General features: G+C 42.0%; 1 protein-coding gene across 1 annotated transcript in view; it reads left to right on the top strand.

Moving 5' to 3' along the window:
- Positions 1–19,997, top strand: part of ADGRB2 (adhesion G protein-coupled receptor B2) — a 265,571-nt gene that overhangs the window by 228,533 nt on the left and 17,041 nt on the right. The window contains 4 exon segments of the mRNA XM_060784160.2: positions 1,135–1,201; positions 4,450–4,535; positions 6,711–6,809; positions 16,846–17,017. Coding sequence (XP_060640143.2) covers positions 1,135–1,201; positions 4,450–4,535; positions 6,711–6,809; positions 16,846–17,017 — 424 coding nt within the window.

The raw sequence follows: 19,997 nt of genomic DNA, 5'->3' as shown, positions 1-19,997 counted from the left end.
TAGGACACGCTTCCCAGACCATAATGTCCTGGTAGGTCATAGTGGAATGCAATGATGGTTAGTAGCTTCCATGTTGGTGGAACCATGGATCTATTTTAGCTCCAAATATGAGCTTACCCAAGCTCTAGGAACTTCCCATTACTTTCTCAGGAATACTTGGTAGATACAAGGAGAGGGTAGTATGAGCTTCTAAGTGCCACCAATTTATTTATTTATTTATTTATTTATTTACAGTATTTATATTCTGCCCTTCTCACCCCTCAAGGGACTCAGGGCGGATTACAATGTACATATACATGGCAAACATTCAATGCCATAGACACACAACATATATAGACAGACACACAGAGGCTATTTAACATTCCAGCTTATCATGAGGGTATTCTGGCCACCAGGGGAGCTGTCGCTTCACCATCCATTTGTGACACTGATGAAGTACTTCCTCATTCTTTGCATGCTTGCTGGATATTTTTATGGCATTAGCCATTTTTATGGCATTAGCCATTAGCAGTACCTAAATTAACTACTTGACAGATGCAACTGTCTTTCGGGCTGTAAAGGTCGACAACAAGCTACACAAATTAGTCAGAAGCTCACTCCGACGGGGCTGGCTTCTAACTCATGACTTTTCGGTCAGTAGTGATCTTAATGCAGCTGACACCTAGCCAGCTGCGCCACAGTCCCGGTGCCAGTCCCAAATGTGTGGACTTCTACTATCCCCTGGCTCTATGGCCAATGTAAGGACTTCCTCCTCATATTGGAGCCACCAACTAGGGGCCCTCTCAGATAATCATAGGGTTGAGATGTTCCTTATTGGCTTTCCCCAGTGGACATCACCACCACTCTGTATTAATTCCTTGCCAGTGCAGACATCATGCTTGAACTCAACTTTCTGTTAAGTAGCAGTCCTGGAGGCAAAAGCATATGGTACAAAACATAAAGATTTATTATACAGGATTTATTATACATTACAGATTACTTATTACATACATTCAAATCACTATCTCACTACTCAAACTCCTAAATGACATTCATGAAGTCAGAAGTGACAGCGATCAGCTATAGATTAGGCAAATCCTGGTTCCCACTATGTCCCTCTCTGATTTGGAAACAATGTCCTCCTTCTCTTTCCAGCTGCTGGCTTTCCCTTGAAGGAGGTCTTCTGTATGCTTTTGTGGGCCCTGCTGCTGTGATTGTTCTGGTGAGTGTCTGGTGGTTCTATTATCTTCTGATTTTCTTGCCAATTGGTTTGTTTCTTATGGTTCTGTTTAATTGAGTGAATATTATGAAAGACTTTTTGGAGTTTCTCAACTACCTGCCATGGAGTAGACTGGCACCAGGGGTGGTGCCTTCATAGTTTTGGCACCCAAAAACTGGAACAGCCTTCCTCAGGGAGTATGCCTTGCTTTATTACTGTTCCTTTCCAGAGGTCCACATAGATGTGCTATTGTTTTTGCACTATGGTGCCACTGTAAATGCCAATCCTAGGATTAGTAGTTTGGGGATCTTCTTGGAATCCTCAACTAGAAATCTTCTAGCCTAATCCCAGGAACACTAGTGATCCCAAGCAGAGAATCCTACCCCTACTTCAAACTAGAAACTCATAGAAAGAAATCATGGGAGGTAAAGTGACAATCACACTATTATAGATTAGCTTATTGTTTTTAATATTAATTTTGTAGTAGCCTGTAATGGTAATACAATCATATTCAATAAAGCCGGACATGAAAGGAGAAGCCTTTGCCTTTGTTTGTGTTTGTGTGTCTCATTGTATTGTAACAAGGTATTGAATGTTTGTCGGTATCTGTTTACACTGTAATCTCTTCTGAGTCCCCATGGGGAGAAAGGTGGAATATAAATAAAGTGTTATACTATCGTTGTTAGTATTATTATTAATACTATCATATTCAATACTGGGTTTTAACTTTGCTTTTGACATTGCTTCTTCATATCTAAATGTATATGTTCCTATTTTGACATCTGTACATTTTTTGGTGCTGGTTATTTTTATTTCTCGTGTCAGGGCAGCCAGTCAATTATATTACATTTCTAACAGAACAAAGCAAACAAACAGACAAAATACAAATTGTGTGCGTTTGGTAGTTGATTAAATGTCCTTTGACCAGTATCTGGCCACTTGGAGTGCTTCTGGTGTTGCTGCAAGAAGGTCCTCCATTGTGCATGTGGCTGGGCTCAGGTTGCATTGCAGCAGGTGGTCAGTGGTTTGCTCTTCTCCACACTCGCATGTCGAGGATTTCACTTTGTAGCCCCATTTCTGAAGGTTGGCTCTGCATCTTGTGGTGCCAGAGCGCAGTCTGTTCAGCGCCTTCCAAGTCACCCAGTCCTCTGTGTGCTCAGGGGGGAGTCTCTCATTTGGTATCAGCCATTGGTTGAGGTTCTGGGTTTGAGCCTGCCACTTTTGGATTCTCGCTTGCTGAGGTGTTCCAGTGAGTGTCTCTGTAGATCTTAGAAAACTATGTCTGGATTTAAGTCATCGACGTGCTGGCTGATACCCAAACAGGGGATGAGCTGGAGATGTCTCTGCCCTGGTCCTTTCACTATTGGCTGCCACTTCCCGGCGGATGTCAGGTGGTGCGATACCGGCTAGATAGTGTAATTTCTCCAGTGGTGTAGGGCGCAGACACCCTGTGATAATGCGGCATGTCTCATTAAGAGCCACATCCACTGTTTTAGTGTGGTGAGATGTGTTCCACACTGGGCATGCATACTCAGCAGCAGAGTAGCATAGCGTAAGGGCAGATGTCTTCACTGTATCTGGTTGTGATCCCCAGGTTGTGCCAGTCAGCTTTCGTATGATATTGTTTCTAGCACCCACTTTTTGTTTAATGTTCAGGCAGAGAACGGTCCACAGTGACTCCCAGGTATTTGGGTGCTCTGCAATGCTCCAGTGGGATTCCTTCCCAGGTAATCCTCAGAGCTTGGGATGCTTGTCTGTTCTTAAGGTGAAAGGCACATGTCTGTGTTTTAGATGGATTAGGGATCAGTTGGTTTTCCCTGTAATAGGCAGTTAGAGCACCTAGAGCTTCGGAGAGCTTCTGTTCAACCACCTCAAAGCTCCCTGCTTGAGCAGTAATGGCACGATCATCAGCATAGATGAAACTCTCTGTCCCTTCTGGCAGTGGCTGGTCATTTGTGTAGATGTTGAACATGGATGGAGCAAGCACGCTCCCCTGAGGCAGGCCATTCTTCTGTTTCCGCCATCTGCTTCTCTGGCCCTGGAACTCAACAAAAAAGCTCCTGTTCCGTAGCAGGTTTCCTATGAGGCTGGTGAGGTGGTAGTCCTTTGTGATATTATACATTTTTCTCAGGAGGAGGCAGTGGTTCACAGTATCATAAGCCGCTGACAGGTCTATGAAGACAGCTCCTGTGATCTGCTGCTTTTCAAAGCCATCTTCTATGTGCTGAGTCAGGTTCAGCACTTGCGATGTGCAGCTTTTGCCTTTCCTGAAGCCAGCTTGCTGTGCAATCAGACATGGGTCTATTTTTTCCATAATTCTATGCAGAATAAGTCTCTCCAGAACTTTGTAGAGGTGGCACAACAGGGAGATTGGTCTGTAGCTTTTTGAATCATTACGGTCTTAGCCTGGCTTCAAGATGGCAATGACTCTTGCTTTCCGCCAGATTTTGGGGATCTGACAGGATGCAGTGCAGTTGTTCATTAGCTCCAGTAGCCAGCACTTTGCTTTTGGGCCAAAGTTTTTGATTTGTTCCATCCGTAGATCATCCAGGCCAGCTGCTTTGCCATTCTTACATTTATTGAGAGCCATGTCCAATTCAGTAGATATACCTAAATGTATTTGTTCCTATTTTGACATCTGTACATTTTTGGTGTTGGTCATTGACCATAATAATAATAATAACAATAATAATAATAATAATAATAATAATAATAATAAATGTAGAGAAATGCAATTCATGATCCTTAGACTAAATTTTCAAAGGATGGGCCCATGCTGAAATAAGAACTGAGTCATTTTTGAAACCACATTAATTTTCTTTCCCCTTCCCTGCTGCTTTTTTATATTGAAGAGACTAATATGGCAATTTCTTTGAAAACTACTCTAGATAAAGGGAAATTTCAGTTGTAACACCCAGCTTGCCCCCTGAATGCCCATCCTAGGAAATCTCACCTGATGCCAGCCTTCCATGCTGAGCAAAGCCTTTTATATTTGGCCCAGTGTTTCAGCCTATTTAACACCAGTTTTTATTTCATTGTATAGCTCTGCTGGATCTCAGTGTGGCTTTACGACTGCTCTTTCTGGGCTTTTATTTTTTCACTTCCGTGTTAATGCTCTCAATGTAATTTTATTAGCCGTGGTGCGCTTCCCTGGGAGTTTGAGATGGGAGGATGACCTCGAAATGAGATTGGTTTGGTGGATTTTGCATTCAATCGATCCTGCATCCTTTTTCTCTTTTCTCCTTTGCCAGGTCAACATGCTGATTGGGATCATCGTCTTTAACAAACTGATGTCCCGGGATGGCATCTCAGATAAGTCTAAGAAGCAGCGGGCTGGGTAAGTGTGCACTCAGAGGAAGACATGCTACCCTAATCATGGACACATTTGGGGATTGAACGTGTAGCAGGGTTTGCCAAGAGGTGACTCTGCCCATCTCTTCCTTCCATTTCCATACATTCCCAGATTTTTATTGGTGACATACCCCACTGATGGAAATTTTTTGACCAAAGTACACAAAGGACAAACCCAATCATGGGTGCATTTGTGCAGCGGTTGGCATATAGTGTCCAACAGACCATATACCACCCCTATTTCATTTTTCTTGCTCTAGGGCTGCCCATAGGTTAGGGTTTTTTTGGGGTGGTGTTCTGTACATTTTTTGAATTTAAACCACATTTTATAGACAGGAAAAAATGTCTCCTGTAGAGGAAACAAGGTGAAATGAGTTTTCTATTCAAAAAACAAAAGGGATTGCACGTTATTTCATGAACACTTTCAAATGTTCAACTATGGGGCAACCATGACCCCCAAATGGGCCCCCTGGTGGCGCAGTGGGTTAAACCGCTGAGCTGCTGAACTTGCTGACTGAAAAGTTGGCGGTTCGAATCTGGGGAGTGGGATGAGCAGAAGCTGTCAGCCCCAGCTTCTGCCAACCTAGCAGTTTGGAAATATGCAAATGTGAGTAGATCAATAGGTATCGCTTCTGCAGGAAGGTAATGGTGGTCCATGCAGTCATGCCGGCCACATGACCCTGGAGGTGTCTACAGACAATGCTGGCTCTTCAGCTTAGAAATGGAGATGAGCATCACCCCGCAGAGTCGGAAACGACTAGATTTAATGTCAGGGGAAAACCTTTAGCTTTACCTTATGAACCTTATATTCTCTTCTTCTGTGGAAAGGGAATTATTTTAATCTAACCTTGAATGCAAAGGTGAAACGACCATGCACATACATTCACACAAACACAACAACAATGTCTTTTTTTTTTGTATAATTACTAGATCCTGGTCTCCACAGATTTTGCACCAATGTATTCCACCATCCATACCTTGAAAATATTTATTGCATGGAGAAATGTTATTTTCTATTCAGGAGACTATTGTCCCTGTAAAAACATAGAGCAGAACTCCTGGATTGTATCAGCCCTCCATATCCATTGACTCTGCATCCATTGATTCAACCATCAACAGACTGAATGTAATATTAATTATTTAAAAAGAAAATCCCAAAGCAAATCTTGATTTTTTTTCCATTTTATGTAAGAGATAGCATTGTACATCACCATTGAATCGTTGCCTATCTGTACGGCCACTATGAGTTCTCTTCGGGGTGAGAAGGGTGGGGTATAAATATGGCAAATAAATACATATATACATTGTATATAACACTATGTAACATGATTTTTGTTCCTGGGTTATGAATGTCATTTTCTAATTGATTCCATCATAAAACCATGGAAAGAATTTATGAAAGTGCAAAAACTTTGTTTCTGGAGGAGGGACATCCTGCAGTACATTTTGCTATAGGTTTTCAATGAATATCTCATCCAGTCTCAATCAATTCAGCCTAGTTTGTGGCAGCCACAAAAGTAAAGTTTCTGGAGTAGAATAATGACTTGCAAAGTAAATACCACATGATTAAACAGGAAATAACACTTTCAAGCCAGGAACAGAAAATATTTCAAATTTTATTACATAGTGTAATGGGCCTTGAGCATTCACAGAGTATGGTAACCAGAGAGGGTCCTGAAACCAAAGTAGATACATGAGTCAACTGTGATAATAGGGAATGGGGCCAGAAGAGAGGAGGGGGGATAGTCCTATGGGTCCCAGACTAAGCAGGAAGAGACAAAACTGACTGTCCCACCTCCTCCTTTCTCCCAAAGGAAGTTTTCTTCCATCTCATGGAACCAACTAAAGTGTCCTATGAGATGACAGGTCGGACTTCAATCCAACCCTTGGACCGAAGTCCCACCTTGCTTCACACTAACCATTAACAAGCGGTGCTTCCTGCAACTAACCCATCTCTCTTTCTCTTTTTCTTTCTCTCTTCTTTTTTTTTTCAACCTCCCATTGGCATCCACTTTGTCTCCCCTGCCCCTCCTGCCTCTTGTCTGTTGTGGGCCCTCAACGTTTCTTGTTGTGCGGCGACTTGTTCTCACCTCTGGCCCCCTTTCCCTTCCCTTTTATGGGATGGGACCTCGGGTGTTGGGTAAACGGGGTCTGCTCTCAGCTTCCAGAACCCCCCCTGCGGCAGCCTGCTCTTGAAATGCACCAAGTGTGGGGTGATCTCCAGCACAGCCCTGCCTTCCGCCACAGCCAACAGTGCCATGTTAGTCTGTCGGGGCTTGGGTTGACGTTGTTTTGGCTGCCTTCAGTCCATTCTGTGTCTCTCTCTTTCTCTTACGCTCGGCCTGTTCAGTCGGTGTTGCATGTGAACATTGGGGGATCCCCCTCCTCCTCCAATTGGCCACACTTTGCAATTCCTCACACTTAAAAAGCTTGCCTCTTCTCAGGGGAATTGCAGGCATTCGCTTAATGAACATCCTTGCTCAGTTTGCAAAACTGGGTTACCTTTTATTTTTGGACTTAAGGAGAGGTTTTCTGCTCTGAGAGAGATGACCCATATAAGGACATCCTACTGTAGAACAGGGGTTGGCAAGATGTGCCCCCCATAGTCATATCTGTGGGCCCCAAGCGTCAATTTTATGCCCCAGAAATACTTTTTAAGGAACATTGAAGGGCATATATTCCATGTTTCTGTTCGTCCCGTGTGTCATTTTGTACTGTAGAAGAATTATTTAAAAAAACAAACTGGAAGTGACTTTTAGGTCACTTATTGTTTGCAAAGAATTTTCTACTTGACCTAAAATGGTCCAAGGACTGCAAAAAATATATACCATATATACTCGAGTATAAGCCAAGTTTTTCAGCCTTTTTAAAGGCTGAAACACCTCCCTCCCCTCGGCTTATACTCAAGTCAAAGTCATTTATTACTTTACTCTGTTGTTGTTGGTGGTGTTGCATTTATTATTTTCTTCTATGTATTATTATTACATTTATATTATTTTACTCTATTATTATTGTTTTTATTACATTTATTTTACTCTATTATTATTATTATTACATTTATTTTTTACTCTATTATTACTGTTATTGTTACATTTCCATTATTTTACTGTATTATTATTATTATTATTATTATTATTACATTTATTGTCGAAGGCTTTCATGGCTGGAATCACTAGGTTCTTGTGGGTTTTTTTCGGGCTATAGGGCCATGTTCTAGAGGCATTTCTCCTGACGTTTTGCCTGCATCTATGGCAAGCATCCTCAGAGGTAGTGAGGACCTCACTACCTCTGAGGATGCTTGCCATAGATGCAGGCGAAACGTCAGGAGAAATGCCTCTAGAACATGGCCCTATAGCCCGAAAAAAACCCACAAGATTACATTTATTATTTTTCTCTATTTATTAATATTATTACATTTATTATTTTACTCTATTATTACTGTTATTATTACATTTCAATTATTTTTACTCTATTATTATTACATTTATTATTTTACTCTATTATTATTATAACATATTTACATTGAAGAAGGTTAGAATAATGGTTTAATCAGAACTGGACAGTCTTATCTTAAATTACAGTTTTTTGTAAATATGCAAAAACATTTAACCTACTGATGCCTCAATTAATATAAGTTTATTGGTATCTGTTTTTATTTTGAAATTTACCAGTAGTTGCTGCATTTCCCACCCTCAGATTATACTCCAGTCAATATTAGGCCTGGGTAACAACGGAAAAATTTGTTTCTAAAATCGATTTGTATTTGGGGGGTTTTTTTGTTTCGATATTTAAAATAATTACAAAATTTTCCTTTTAAAAAGTTCGATATTTACGAAATTTCGTAAATGGTAAACAGTTAACGAATCGATTTCCGAAACAATAACGAATCGATTTGTTAATGGCGGACGCGACTGCGAAATACGCTAAAAAACCTCCAAAACCTTCTGAAGCTTCCCTCTCCCTCCGTTGTTGACTGTTGGTGTGATATTATAATTTTTTTCACTAATTAAACCATAAAACTGGCCCAGACATGCGGAAATAATAACGAAACGACCTCAAAACAATAATGAAACAAATACAATATCGAAATACGAAGCATTTACAAAACGTTTTTGAAAATTCGTTTTTTTTAATAATTGCTCCAGAATGGTTCGTTATCGTTTTGTAATTGAAAAAATTAACGAATTATTAACGAATTACAAATTAACGAAACGAAACCGCCCAGCCCTAGTCAATATGTTTTCCCAGTTCTTTGTGGTAAAATTAGGTGCCTCAGCTTATATTCGGGTCGACATAGTCAAGTATGTATGGTATAGCAAAACAGCCTTCATGCTACTTCAAATATTTGGGAGTATTTAGGGGCAAAGTTATGATTTTTTGCAGGAGGAATGGACCAAGGCATTAATGCATCTCCTCACATTTCCAACAGTTGCCCACTATTGTAATACAGGAAGCAAATTTCCAAAATCTGAAACAACCAGTCTGACCAGACCAGTCTTTGCACATCTTGGATTCTTGAAATGTTGTGGATGGAAATGGATATCACTGCATGCAAAGCTTTGTATGGAATTGCAACCCCTTTCTCTCTTCCTTGTCAAACCCTGGCTGTTCACAATGTTCTCTAACTGGAATTTTGTTCATGTCAGGAGTGACTTGAGAAACTGCAAGTCACTTCTGATGTGAGAGAATTGGCCCTCTGCAAGGACGTTGCCTAGAGGATGCCCAGATGTTTTGATGTTTTATCATCATTGTGGGAGGCTTCTCTCATGTCCCTGCATGGGGAGCTGGAGCTGACAGAGGGAGCTCATCCACACTCCCTCCAGATTTAAACCTCCGATTTGTCAGTCTTCAGTCCTGTCGGCACAAGGGTTTAACTCATTGTGCCATCGAGGGCTCCAATTTCAGTTCAAGAAGGAGATTTCTTGCTCAGAGCTATTAAGATTCAGCAACAGACCTGGGCCCAGATGTGTTGAACTCCAAGTCCGATCAAGAATCTAACACTGCGTCTAATGGGTTTTGTGGTTCAGCCTATGAGGAAGATTGAAGGTTGAAGGCAGGCATGTAGCCGGGGGGGGGGGGGCTTGAAAGGTTTCACCCCCCCCCCCGAAATTCTCATGGTGGTTCGCGAAAGGCCTTACTGGTGCATTATTTAAACTGTTATGTTTATTCATATCATGATCTGATCACCATACTCAATATATCCCATATGCATGGGGGTATTGAGGTAATGATACAAAAGGTTTGCTAGGCTAGACCCTCTTTCACTCAGACTCAGCCCCCCCCCGAAACTCAGCCCCCCTGAAACTCCCCCTGAAAAAAACTCAGCCCCCCCCCCCCCAAATCGAAATCCTGGCTACGGGCCTGGTTGAAGGGATCAGCTCCATGAAGTTTCACTTTGTTCAATCCTATTTAGGGTCATGGTTGTCCTGAGTAGTAGAGTCTGTGTATGTTGTCTATGTTTCATTAGCTACCATTGATTATTTCTGGACAACTCATAGCATGTAGCAACAGACATGACATCACTACACTGCACAGCCAATCTGACTGAACTTCATAATTGCCAGGAAGGGTATTCATGCATGTCGGGAGTTAAGTCTTGCTGCAATTAGAAGTGAGGAATTGTCAAAATAGGAAGAGCCTCTTGAAAACAACCACAAATATTCATGCAACAATTTGTTGCCATGTGGGGCCCTCGGACGCATTTGTTGAACCCCCCTCCCTAACATGTCCACCAAAATTGAAAATAAATGTGTGATTTCCAGGCTATTTCTGCCTCTAATGCACACAGAAAGCCACCTTCCAACATTGGAAAATGCTCAAAAGACACTCTTAGCATCCAGAACTATATCCTCAAAGCCCACTGTTTTCCTCTGCAGTTCTTCTCCAGATGGCAAGAAAAAGTCACACAATGTCATCTCTGGTGTGCTGCATGTGTCCCATAGGTTTCCCTTGACCCATCCATAATCTAGAAAGTTGTGCCAATTTGATATTTTCATTGGGGTTGAAAATGCGGCATAATTGGCAGGAAAAATGAAATGCAAAGATACAGAATGGGGGACAATGCCTGGCTCGAAAGCAGTACATGTGAAAAAGATCTTGGAGTCCTCATGGACAAGAAGTTAAACATGAGCCAACAATGTGATGTGGCGGCAAAAAAAGCCAATGGGATTTTGGCCTGCATCAATAGGAGCATAGTGTCTAGATCTAGGGAAGTCATGCTACCCCTCTATTCCGCTTTGGTTAGACCACACCTGGAATATTGTGTCCAATTCTGGGCACCACAATTCAAGAGAGATGTTGACAAGCTGGGATGTGTCCAGAGGAGGGAGACTAAAATGATCAAGGGTCTGGAGAACAAGCCCTATGAGGAGCAGCTTAAGGAGCTGGGCATGTTTAGCCTGAAGAAGAGAAGGCTGAGAGGAGATATGATAGCCATGTATAAATATGTGAGATGAAGCCACAGGGAGGAGGGAGCAAGCTTGTTTTCTGCTTCCCTGGAAACAAGACACGAAACAATGGCTTCAAACTACAAGAAAGGAGATTCCATCTGAACATGAGGAAGAACTTCCTGACTGTGAGAGCCGTTCAGCAGTGGAACTCTCTGCCCCGGAGTGTGGTGGAGGCTCCTTCTTTGGAAGCTTTTAAACAGAGGCTGGATGGCCATCTGTCAGGGGTGATTTGAATACAATATTCCTACTTCTTGGCAGGGGGTTGGACTGGATGGCCCGTGAGGTCTCTTCCAACTCTTTGATTCTATGATTCTATGATTCTATCCCTGTATAACAGGCAAGCATTGCTACTTGTTCCACAATTGGTTGCTATGTTGGTGCAAACCAATATAACCTCAACACAGTTGAACTTCAACAGATGTACCTATGCTGTGCAACCATTGCATAGGATCATGGCCTATGTTAGCAACATTTTGTCATTCTGATAGACAACCATGGTGCATAGTCAGAGGAAAGTCCATGTTCCACCTTGCAAGGTGCTTTTGGTACCTGTCAGGCCCTGTGGCTGTACCACGTCTGCCGTCCATGATTATTTAGCTCTTGACTGTGTTGCCTGCAGCATCTAGCAAAACTATGGGGAAACGGACAGGGAGAACAGGTGCCAGCAGCTTCAGGGGCTTTTAATTTTTAAAGACCATAAAGCCCTGCTTGCTGAAAAGGCACTTTTCCTTCTTTTTTTCAAAACTTGATCTGATGTGTGAAATGCTGAAGATAGGAATTATTTTAGCAACAGGGCTAAAGCAGATTGCAGCATTCCCTACTGACTTCCAGAGAAGAGAGTGAAGCATTCCCATTTCCTCTTGCAAGTAGATGATGATGATGATGATGATGATGATGATGATGATGATGATAATTTGAAGTTGCTACTAAGGAGGCAGTTCAGGTCCTGAACCGGTGCTTGGCCGCTGTGACGGTCTGGATGAGGGCGAACAAATTGAAATTGAATCCAGACAAGGCAGAGGTCCTCCTGGTCAGTCGCAAGGCCGAACAGGGTATAGGGTTACAGCCTGTGTTGGATGGGGTTACACTCCCCCTGAAGACACAGGTTCGCAGCTTGGGTGTGATCCTGGACTCATCTTGGCGGTGACAAGAGGAGCATTTGCACAGTTAAAACTTGTGCGCCAGCTGCGCCCATACCTTGGGAAGTCTGACTTGGCCATGGTAGTCCACGCTCTAGTTACATCCCGTATAGACTACTGCAATGCTCTCTACGTGGGGTTGCTGTTGAAGACGGTCCGGAAGCGTCAACTAGTCCAATGAACGGCAGCCAGATTGTTAACAGGAGCGGCGCTCAGGGAGAATACAACTCCCTTGTTGCGCCAGCTCCACTGGCTGCCAATTTGCTACTGGGCCCAATTCAAAGTGCTGGCTTTGGCCTATAAAGCCCTAAACGGTTCTGGCCCAACTTATCTGTCTGAACATATCTCCCCTTACGAACCACTGAGGACTTTAAGATCATCTGGAGAGGCCCTGCTCTCGGTCCCGCCTTCGTCACAAGCACGTTTAGCGGGGCCGAGAGACAGGGCCTTCTCGGTGGTGGCCCCTCGGCTATGGAATGTCCTCCCTAGGGAAATTAGATCTGCTCCCTCCCTCTTGACATTCCGGAGGCAAGTTAAAACGTGGCTATTCGAGCAAACGTTTACAAATACAGAGTAGCTAATATAGGAAATCGAATGACCTGACAATGGAATTGGACAATGCTTGAGAATAATGAGACACTGATGATGTTGCTTTTATTGTTTTTGTGGTGTTCTTATACTGTTTAATGTTTTTTTAATCTGTTTTATGTATACTGATTTGTTGGAAACCGCCGATTTGCCAATTGGCTGAAAAAGGCGGTATACAAATACAGTAAATAAACAAACAAATAAATAATTTAATTCCTTGCCTCTCCTTGTAGCTTGAGATAGCTGTTATCTCAAGTTATGCTCACATCATCTGCTTTAAATGGTGGCTTGGAACATTGCAATCATGATACGGACCAAACCTGATTCGTTTTAATATATCGTATATAGTCGAGTATAAGCTGACCCAAATATAAGCTGAAGCACCTAATTTTACAACACACACACAAAAACTGGGAAAACATATTGACTCAAGTATAAGCCGAGGGTGGAAAATAGAGCAGCTACTGATAAATTTCAAAATAAAAACAGATACCAATAAAATTACATTATACTGTCGAAGGCTTTCATGGCCGGAATCACTGGGTTGTTGTAGGTTTTTTCGGGCTATATGGCCATGGTCTAGAGGCATTCTCTCCTGACGTTTCGCCTGCATCTATGGCAAGCATCCTCAGAGGTAATGAGGTCTGTTGGAACTAGGAAAAAGGGTTTATATATCTGTGGAATGACCAGGGTAAGACAAAGGACTCTTGTCTGCTGGAGCTAGGTGTGAATGTTTCAACTGACCACCTTGATTAGCATATAATGGCCTGACATTGCCTAGAGCAAACCTTTGTTGAGAGGTGATTAGATGTCCCTGCCTGCTTCCTCTCTGTTGTTGTGCTGTTGCTATTGTAGAGTTTTTAAATACTAGTAGCCAGATTTTGTTCATTTTCATGGTTTCCTCCTTTCTGTTGAAATTGTCCACATGCTTGTGGATTTCAATGGCTTCTCTGTGTAGTCTGACATGGTGGTTGTGAGAATGGTCCAGCATTTCTGTGTTCTCAAATAAAATAAAATGCGAATCAAGGAACATGAAAGGCACTGCAGACTACTTCAACCAGAGAAATCAGCCATAGCAGAGCACCTGATGAACCAACCTGGACACAGCATATTATTTGAGAACACAGAAATGCTGGACCACTCTATCCACCACCACGTCGGACTACCCTAATCTTCTTCAGTGTAAATGCACTTACGTTTCCTTCCAATAATAATAGAGTAAAATAATAAATGTAATAAAAATAATAATAGTAAAGTAAAATAATGGAAATGCAATAATAACAGTAATAATAAATAATAAATTTAATAATAGAGTAAAATAATAAATGTAATAATAACAACAATAGAGTAAAATAATAAATGTAGCAATAAATAGAGTAAAATAATAACTGTAATAATAATAGAGTAAAATAATAAATGTAATAATAACAATAATAAATAAAGTAAAATAATAAATGTAACAACAACAACAACAGAGTAAATATTCAATAACACTGACGAGTATAAGTCGAGGAGGGCTTTTTCAGTCAAAAAAGAGGGGCTGAAAAACTCTGCTTATACTTGAATATATGCAGTAACTTGTTTAGGAAACCTATCTTGGTGAGGTGGGCTTTCTTGACTGGTGGATCCCATGCCAGTGAATTCACTCTTTTATTCAGGAGCTATCCAAGGACTGAATCTTCTTATGATCAGCACCATGGATAGCACCTTGAAGTACAACGTCAGAATGAAATTGCTGTATTTGGCACCAGTTCCTGTTTTTGTTGTTGTTGTTGTTGTTGTTTTGTCGTGTCAGGAGTGACTTAAGAAACTGCAATTTGCTTCTGGTGTGAGAGAATTGGCCGTCTGCAAGGACGTTGCCCAGGGGACGCCCGGATGATTTTGCTGCTTTTATCATCCTTGTGGAAGGCTTCTCTCATGTCCCCGCATGAGGAGCTGGAGCTGATAGAGGGAGCTCATCCGCCTCTCCCTGGATTCGAACCTGCGACCTGTTGGTCTTCAGTCCTGCCGGCACAGGGGGTTTAACCCACTGTGCCAGTTCCTGTGGCTCCTTGCAAGTTGAGAAGCAGGCTTCACAGTGCATTAGATGCCCAGCTTCCTGAGCCACCCAGATGAGAACATGGGTTCTTCTGGTTACATTTGGCAAATTAGCAAAAGCCATAAAGAGACACTCCAACATTGTTGCTGTTGCCTTTTGATCCCCACCACTCTGCCTTTTCCAGCTTCAATGGCTTGGAAACATTTCCTCTGTTGTAGTGTGTTTCCTTTATGCTTCTTTAACAGTCAACTGCCACATAAAGGGAAGCAGTGGAATTAAAAGATAGTTAGACCTAATTAATGTCATGCATGAGCTGGCGGCTGGGCTTTTTGCTACACATGGATGTGGGCATGGGCTTCTATCTGTCTGTCTCTTTCGTGCTCTGTGTGCCTGCAAAAGGGCAGAGGCAAAGACACAAAGGGAATGCAACACATCTGGGGGGAAAGGAGTTCGTTTTGATCAGTATTCATAGAAAGATGAACACGGCGAGGTTGTCTGCGGAGTTAAGCACGGCAGTGGAATTACATTTTCTGATTCTTCATTTCCCATCCTACTCCCAAAATAAAAAAAATGGCCAATTGAATGGGCAGAGGAATGGAGAAATCGAGATAGTTTCCTACTGGTTTCTTATGATAGCTTAACAATGCATTACATTGCAGTAGTAGAAAACATGTTTTTTCAGATAGCTTATACTGGGAGCAGGGAAATGGCAGTGAACCATCTTTCCAAAATAGTATTACCTCCTTGTGTATCTCTTTTAAAGCTCAGACTAAAATCCAGTCAAGGCTTTCCAAGTCCACCCAGTTTGGAATGACCAGGAGAAGGACTTCTCTCACACCAAAACTCAGATTTCAGATAGAAGAATCTATTTGGATGATATATGGAGTGCTTTCGTCCATTGGTTACAGAGTGCTCCCATGTTTGTGCTATACACTCATTGATTTGACTTCCAACTTCTCTCTTGAGCTTGGAAATAGAAAGAATAGTTGAACATATTCAAAAACTGCTCAACAAAGGTGTTCCCGAGTATCAGAAAACATTGAGAAAGAGAACTATGGCCTGATGAAAATCTACATAGTTTGGGACGTATCTGGCCCAAAATTCTCTCCATTGAAATAAAAAAGTACTAGCTGATCCTTTTTATCAATACAAAAGTAGGTTTTGTTGAATAATCTTTTCATAGATTTCTAAAATCAAATGAACCTAAATACTGACAGGCACGTGTTGTGAACAACAGAGTCCTGAAATATCTACATCTACAGAGATGTATGAATGTCTGGGAATATATGAAAAATATAGTCTTATTAGGAGCCCCCAGTGGCACAACAGGTTAAACTGGTGAGCTGCTGAACCTGCTGATCGAAAGGTTGGTGGTTCAAATCCGGAAAGTGGGGTGAGCTCCTGCTGTTAGCCCCAGCTTCTGCCAACCTACTCACATGCAAATGTGAGTAGATCAATAGGTACCACTCCAGCGGGAAGGTAGTTGTGCTCCATGTAGCCATGCTGGCCACATGACCTTGGAGGTGTCTAAGGACAACACTGGCTCTTTGGCTTAGAAATGGAGATGAGCCACACACCCCAGAGTTGGACACAACTAGACGTGATGTCAAGGGGAAACTTTTACCTTTACCTTTTATAATCTTATTACAGGACAGGTGTGGGTTGGATAAAAATGATCATGACTTGAACTTAGGTCCCACTGAAATCAAATAGGAAAGTTAGCCACAAGTTAAATTCAACATCTAAGGCTGAACTTCCATAGGTTCCAGTAGAAGTACTAGCTGCTTCTTTCAGGGATGCAACTACTAAAAATTGCACAAAATACTAAACACTAGAAGGGTGTAGTATTGATCTACTCATGCCATGGGCTTGAGATACACTCCTTCACCAGCACTGAGCTGCTGCCTGCCATGACCTCTAGCCATCCTGGATCCTTTGACCGCCAACTGGTCAGTGAAAGAGCCACCTATAGGGGGCAGCATGGGATGGACCTGTCTTGTGTGCCCTTTCCGCCTCTTCCAAGACCCTTGCTCCTCTGTGATTGGCCCCTGCGCCTGTCTCTCTTGCCTTGTCCCTCCCCAGGGCATCGCTGTGGAGCTCCTGTGTGGTCCTGCCCTTGCTGGCACTCACCTGGATGTCGGCCGTGCTCGCCATGACCGATCGGCGCTCCATCCTCTTCCAGGTCCTCTTTGCCGTCTTCAATTCCATCCAGGGATTTGTCATCATCACCGTCCATTGCTTTCTGCGCAGAGAGGTACGTGGGCCCCAGACAATTCTTACTGGCTTCTGTGATTCAATTCTTTTTTTAACATTGGGTTGATGTGCTTGCTAGTTGGTACCTCCATCTCCAAGGTTGCACTGAAAGCCAAGGTGAGAGTTATGGAATCTTCCAAAGTCACAGAAACGTAGGGTGCATCTACACTGAAGAGTTAATGCAGTTTGACACTACTTTAATGGCCATGGCTCAATGCAGTGGAATCAATGAAGACTCATAACTTTACAAGACGTATCTGCCTTGGCACAATGCTATGGAATCCTGGGAGTTATTGTTTGGTGAGGCACCAGCATTCTTTGGTAGAGAAGATGAAATTATTTTAAAAAATTACAACATCATCATATTGAGCCATGTCAAATAAAGTGGAATTAAATTAATTACATAGTGTAAATGCATACAGAGCATGCACTGTAGCTCCTGGGCCATCTAGATAAATAAAAATGTAATGTTCATTTGTGGGATTAACATAACTCAAAAACCACTGGACGAATTGACACCAAATTTGGACACAAGACACCTAACAATTCAATGTATGTCCTTCACTCAAAAACATTGATTTTGTCATTTGGGAGTTGTAGTTGCTGGGATTTATAGTTCACCTACAATCAAATAGCATGATAGAATTGAACCAACCGCGCCATACAGGACTCCCACGACCAACAGAAAACACTAGAACGGTTTGGTGAGCATTGACCTTGAGTTTGGGAGTTGTAGTTCACCTACATCCAGAGAGCGCTGTGGACTCAAACAATGATGGATTTGGACCAAACTTGGCACAAATATTCCATATGCCCAAATATGAACACAGATGGAGTTTGGGGGATACAGACACTAACATTTGGGAGTTGTAGTTACTGGGATTTATAGTTCACCTACAATCAAAGAGCATTCTGAACCCCACAAAAGAGAATTGGGGCAAACTTCCTACGCAGAACCCCCATGACCAACGGAAAATACTTAAGGCCATCCAGTCCAACTCCCTTCAACAGGGCAAGAAAACATAATCGAAGTCCTCCTGACAAAGAGCCATCCAGCCATAGATAGATAGATAGATAGATAGATAGATAGATAGATAGACAGATATGATTCACACACACACACACATATAGCATTATAGATTTGAAAGGGACTCTTAAAGAAGGACAATGATATGTTGTATGTTCCAGGGTGGGCAAACCACTCTCCACATCAACACTGGCAAAGAAACAGCAAGAAATACTGTTTACCCACAAGCAGAAAGAAATTACATATGTTAGAAACCAACATTTTCTCATTACTTTATTTTCCAGATCAACAGACTGGGCCACAGCAACATGTGGCAGGGGACAGCTAGTCTATATAAATAAAAAATATAATGTTTGTTTGTGGGATTGACATAATTCAAAAACCACTGGGCGAATTGACACCAAATTTGGACACAATACATGTATCAGGCTAACAAATGACCATCACTCATAAAAACACTGAAAACACAGCAGAAGTGACTTAAAAAGCCAAAAACAAAAATTACAACACATGCGCAAAACCACATATATATGTACACAAACACACATATATACACATATACACAAATATATATACACACAAAGCACATATACACAGCAATGCATGGCAGGTGATGGCTAGTCTATATATATATATAAATGCTCTGTGCATAATGAGTACCATAAAAACAAAAGAACCAATGAACAAAAACACACCAAATTTGGCAACAAAACGTCTCACAACACAAGGAGTGACCATCACTCAAAAAATTATGATTTTGTCATTTGGGAGTTGTAGTTGCTGGGATTTATAGTTCGCCTACAATCAAAGAGCATTCTGAACCCCACCAACAATGGAATTGAACCAAACTTGGCACACAGTTCTCCCATGACCAACAGAAAATGCTGGAAGGGTTTGGTGAGCAGTGTCCTTTGGTTTTGGAGTTGTAGTTCACCTACACCCAGAGATCACTGTGGACTCAAACAATGATGGATCTGGACCAAACTCTACATGAATACTCAATATGCCCAAATGTGAACACTGGTGGAGTTTGGAGAAAATAGAATCTTGACATTTGGGAGTTGTAGTTGCTGGGATTTATAGTTCACCTACTATCACAGAGCATTCTGAACCCCACCAACGATAGAATTGGGCCAAACCTCCCACACAAAACCCCCATGTGGGCCACAGCAACGCATGACAGGGGACAGCTAGTAATCTATATAGAGAAAAATGTAATGGTTGTTTGTGGGATTAACATAACTCAAAAACCACTGAATGAACTGACACCAAATTTGGACACAATACACCTATCAGACCAATGAGTGACCATCACTCATAAAAACACTGAAAAACACAGCGGAAGGGACTTTAAAAGCCAAAATAAATAAAATAAATAAATTAGAATGAATGCACAAAATAACATATATATACACAAATACACAAATATATACACAAAACACATATACACAGACTGGGTCACAGCAATGCAATGTGTTCCTTCTCATAGACTCAGCTGGCTCAGACTACTGGGAGTTGCAGTCCAGCAGCACCTGAAAACCCACAATGCTCTCACATTCTGTTAAGTCATTTCAGCTCCAAGTTGTTTAAAGAAGCATTTGCCACTCATGGTTGATGTCATTTTCTCAATCTAATTAATGTTCATCTGGTCCAGAGATGAAGATTTGTTTAAGGCTTCTTTCATCTACCTGGAGAAAACCTTCTCCTTCTCCCCTTTCATCCATCTCCTGCTCCAAAGGCCGGAGCCCCTCTCTCCCTATTGCTTTTAAATGCCCCCATTTATCTTCATGCAAGGGACGTCCAGCAACTGCTCCATAAACATAAAACATGGGCACATGGAAGTGGTGCATGCAGGGCCTGTTGCTGCCAGCTACTGCCCACATCCCTCACTCGCCTGTCAGGTGGACGGCGCTGATAATGACCGCGTCCTTGCAGCAAAACTGGCAGCTTAGAG

The sequence above is a fragment of the Anolis sagrei genome, chromosome X (genome assembly GCF_037176765.1).
Source record: "Anolis sagrei isolate rAnoSag1 chromosome X, rAnoSag1.mat, whole genome shotgun sequence".
NCBI lineage: Eukaryota > Metazoa > Chordata > Lepidosauria > Squamata > Dactyloidae > Anolis > Anolis sagrei.
This window is presented reverse-complemented; position numbering and strand designations above follow the sequence as displayed.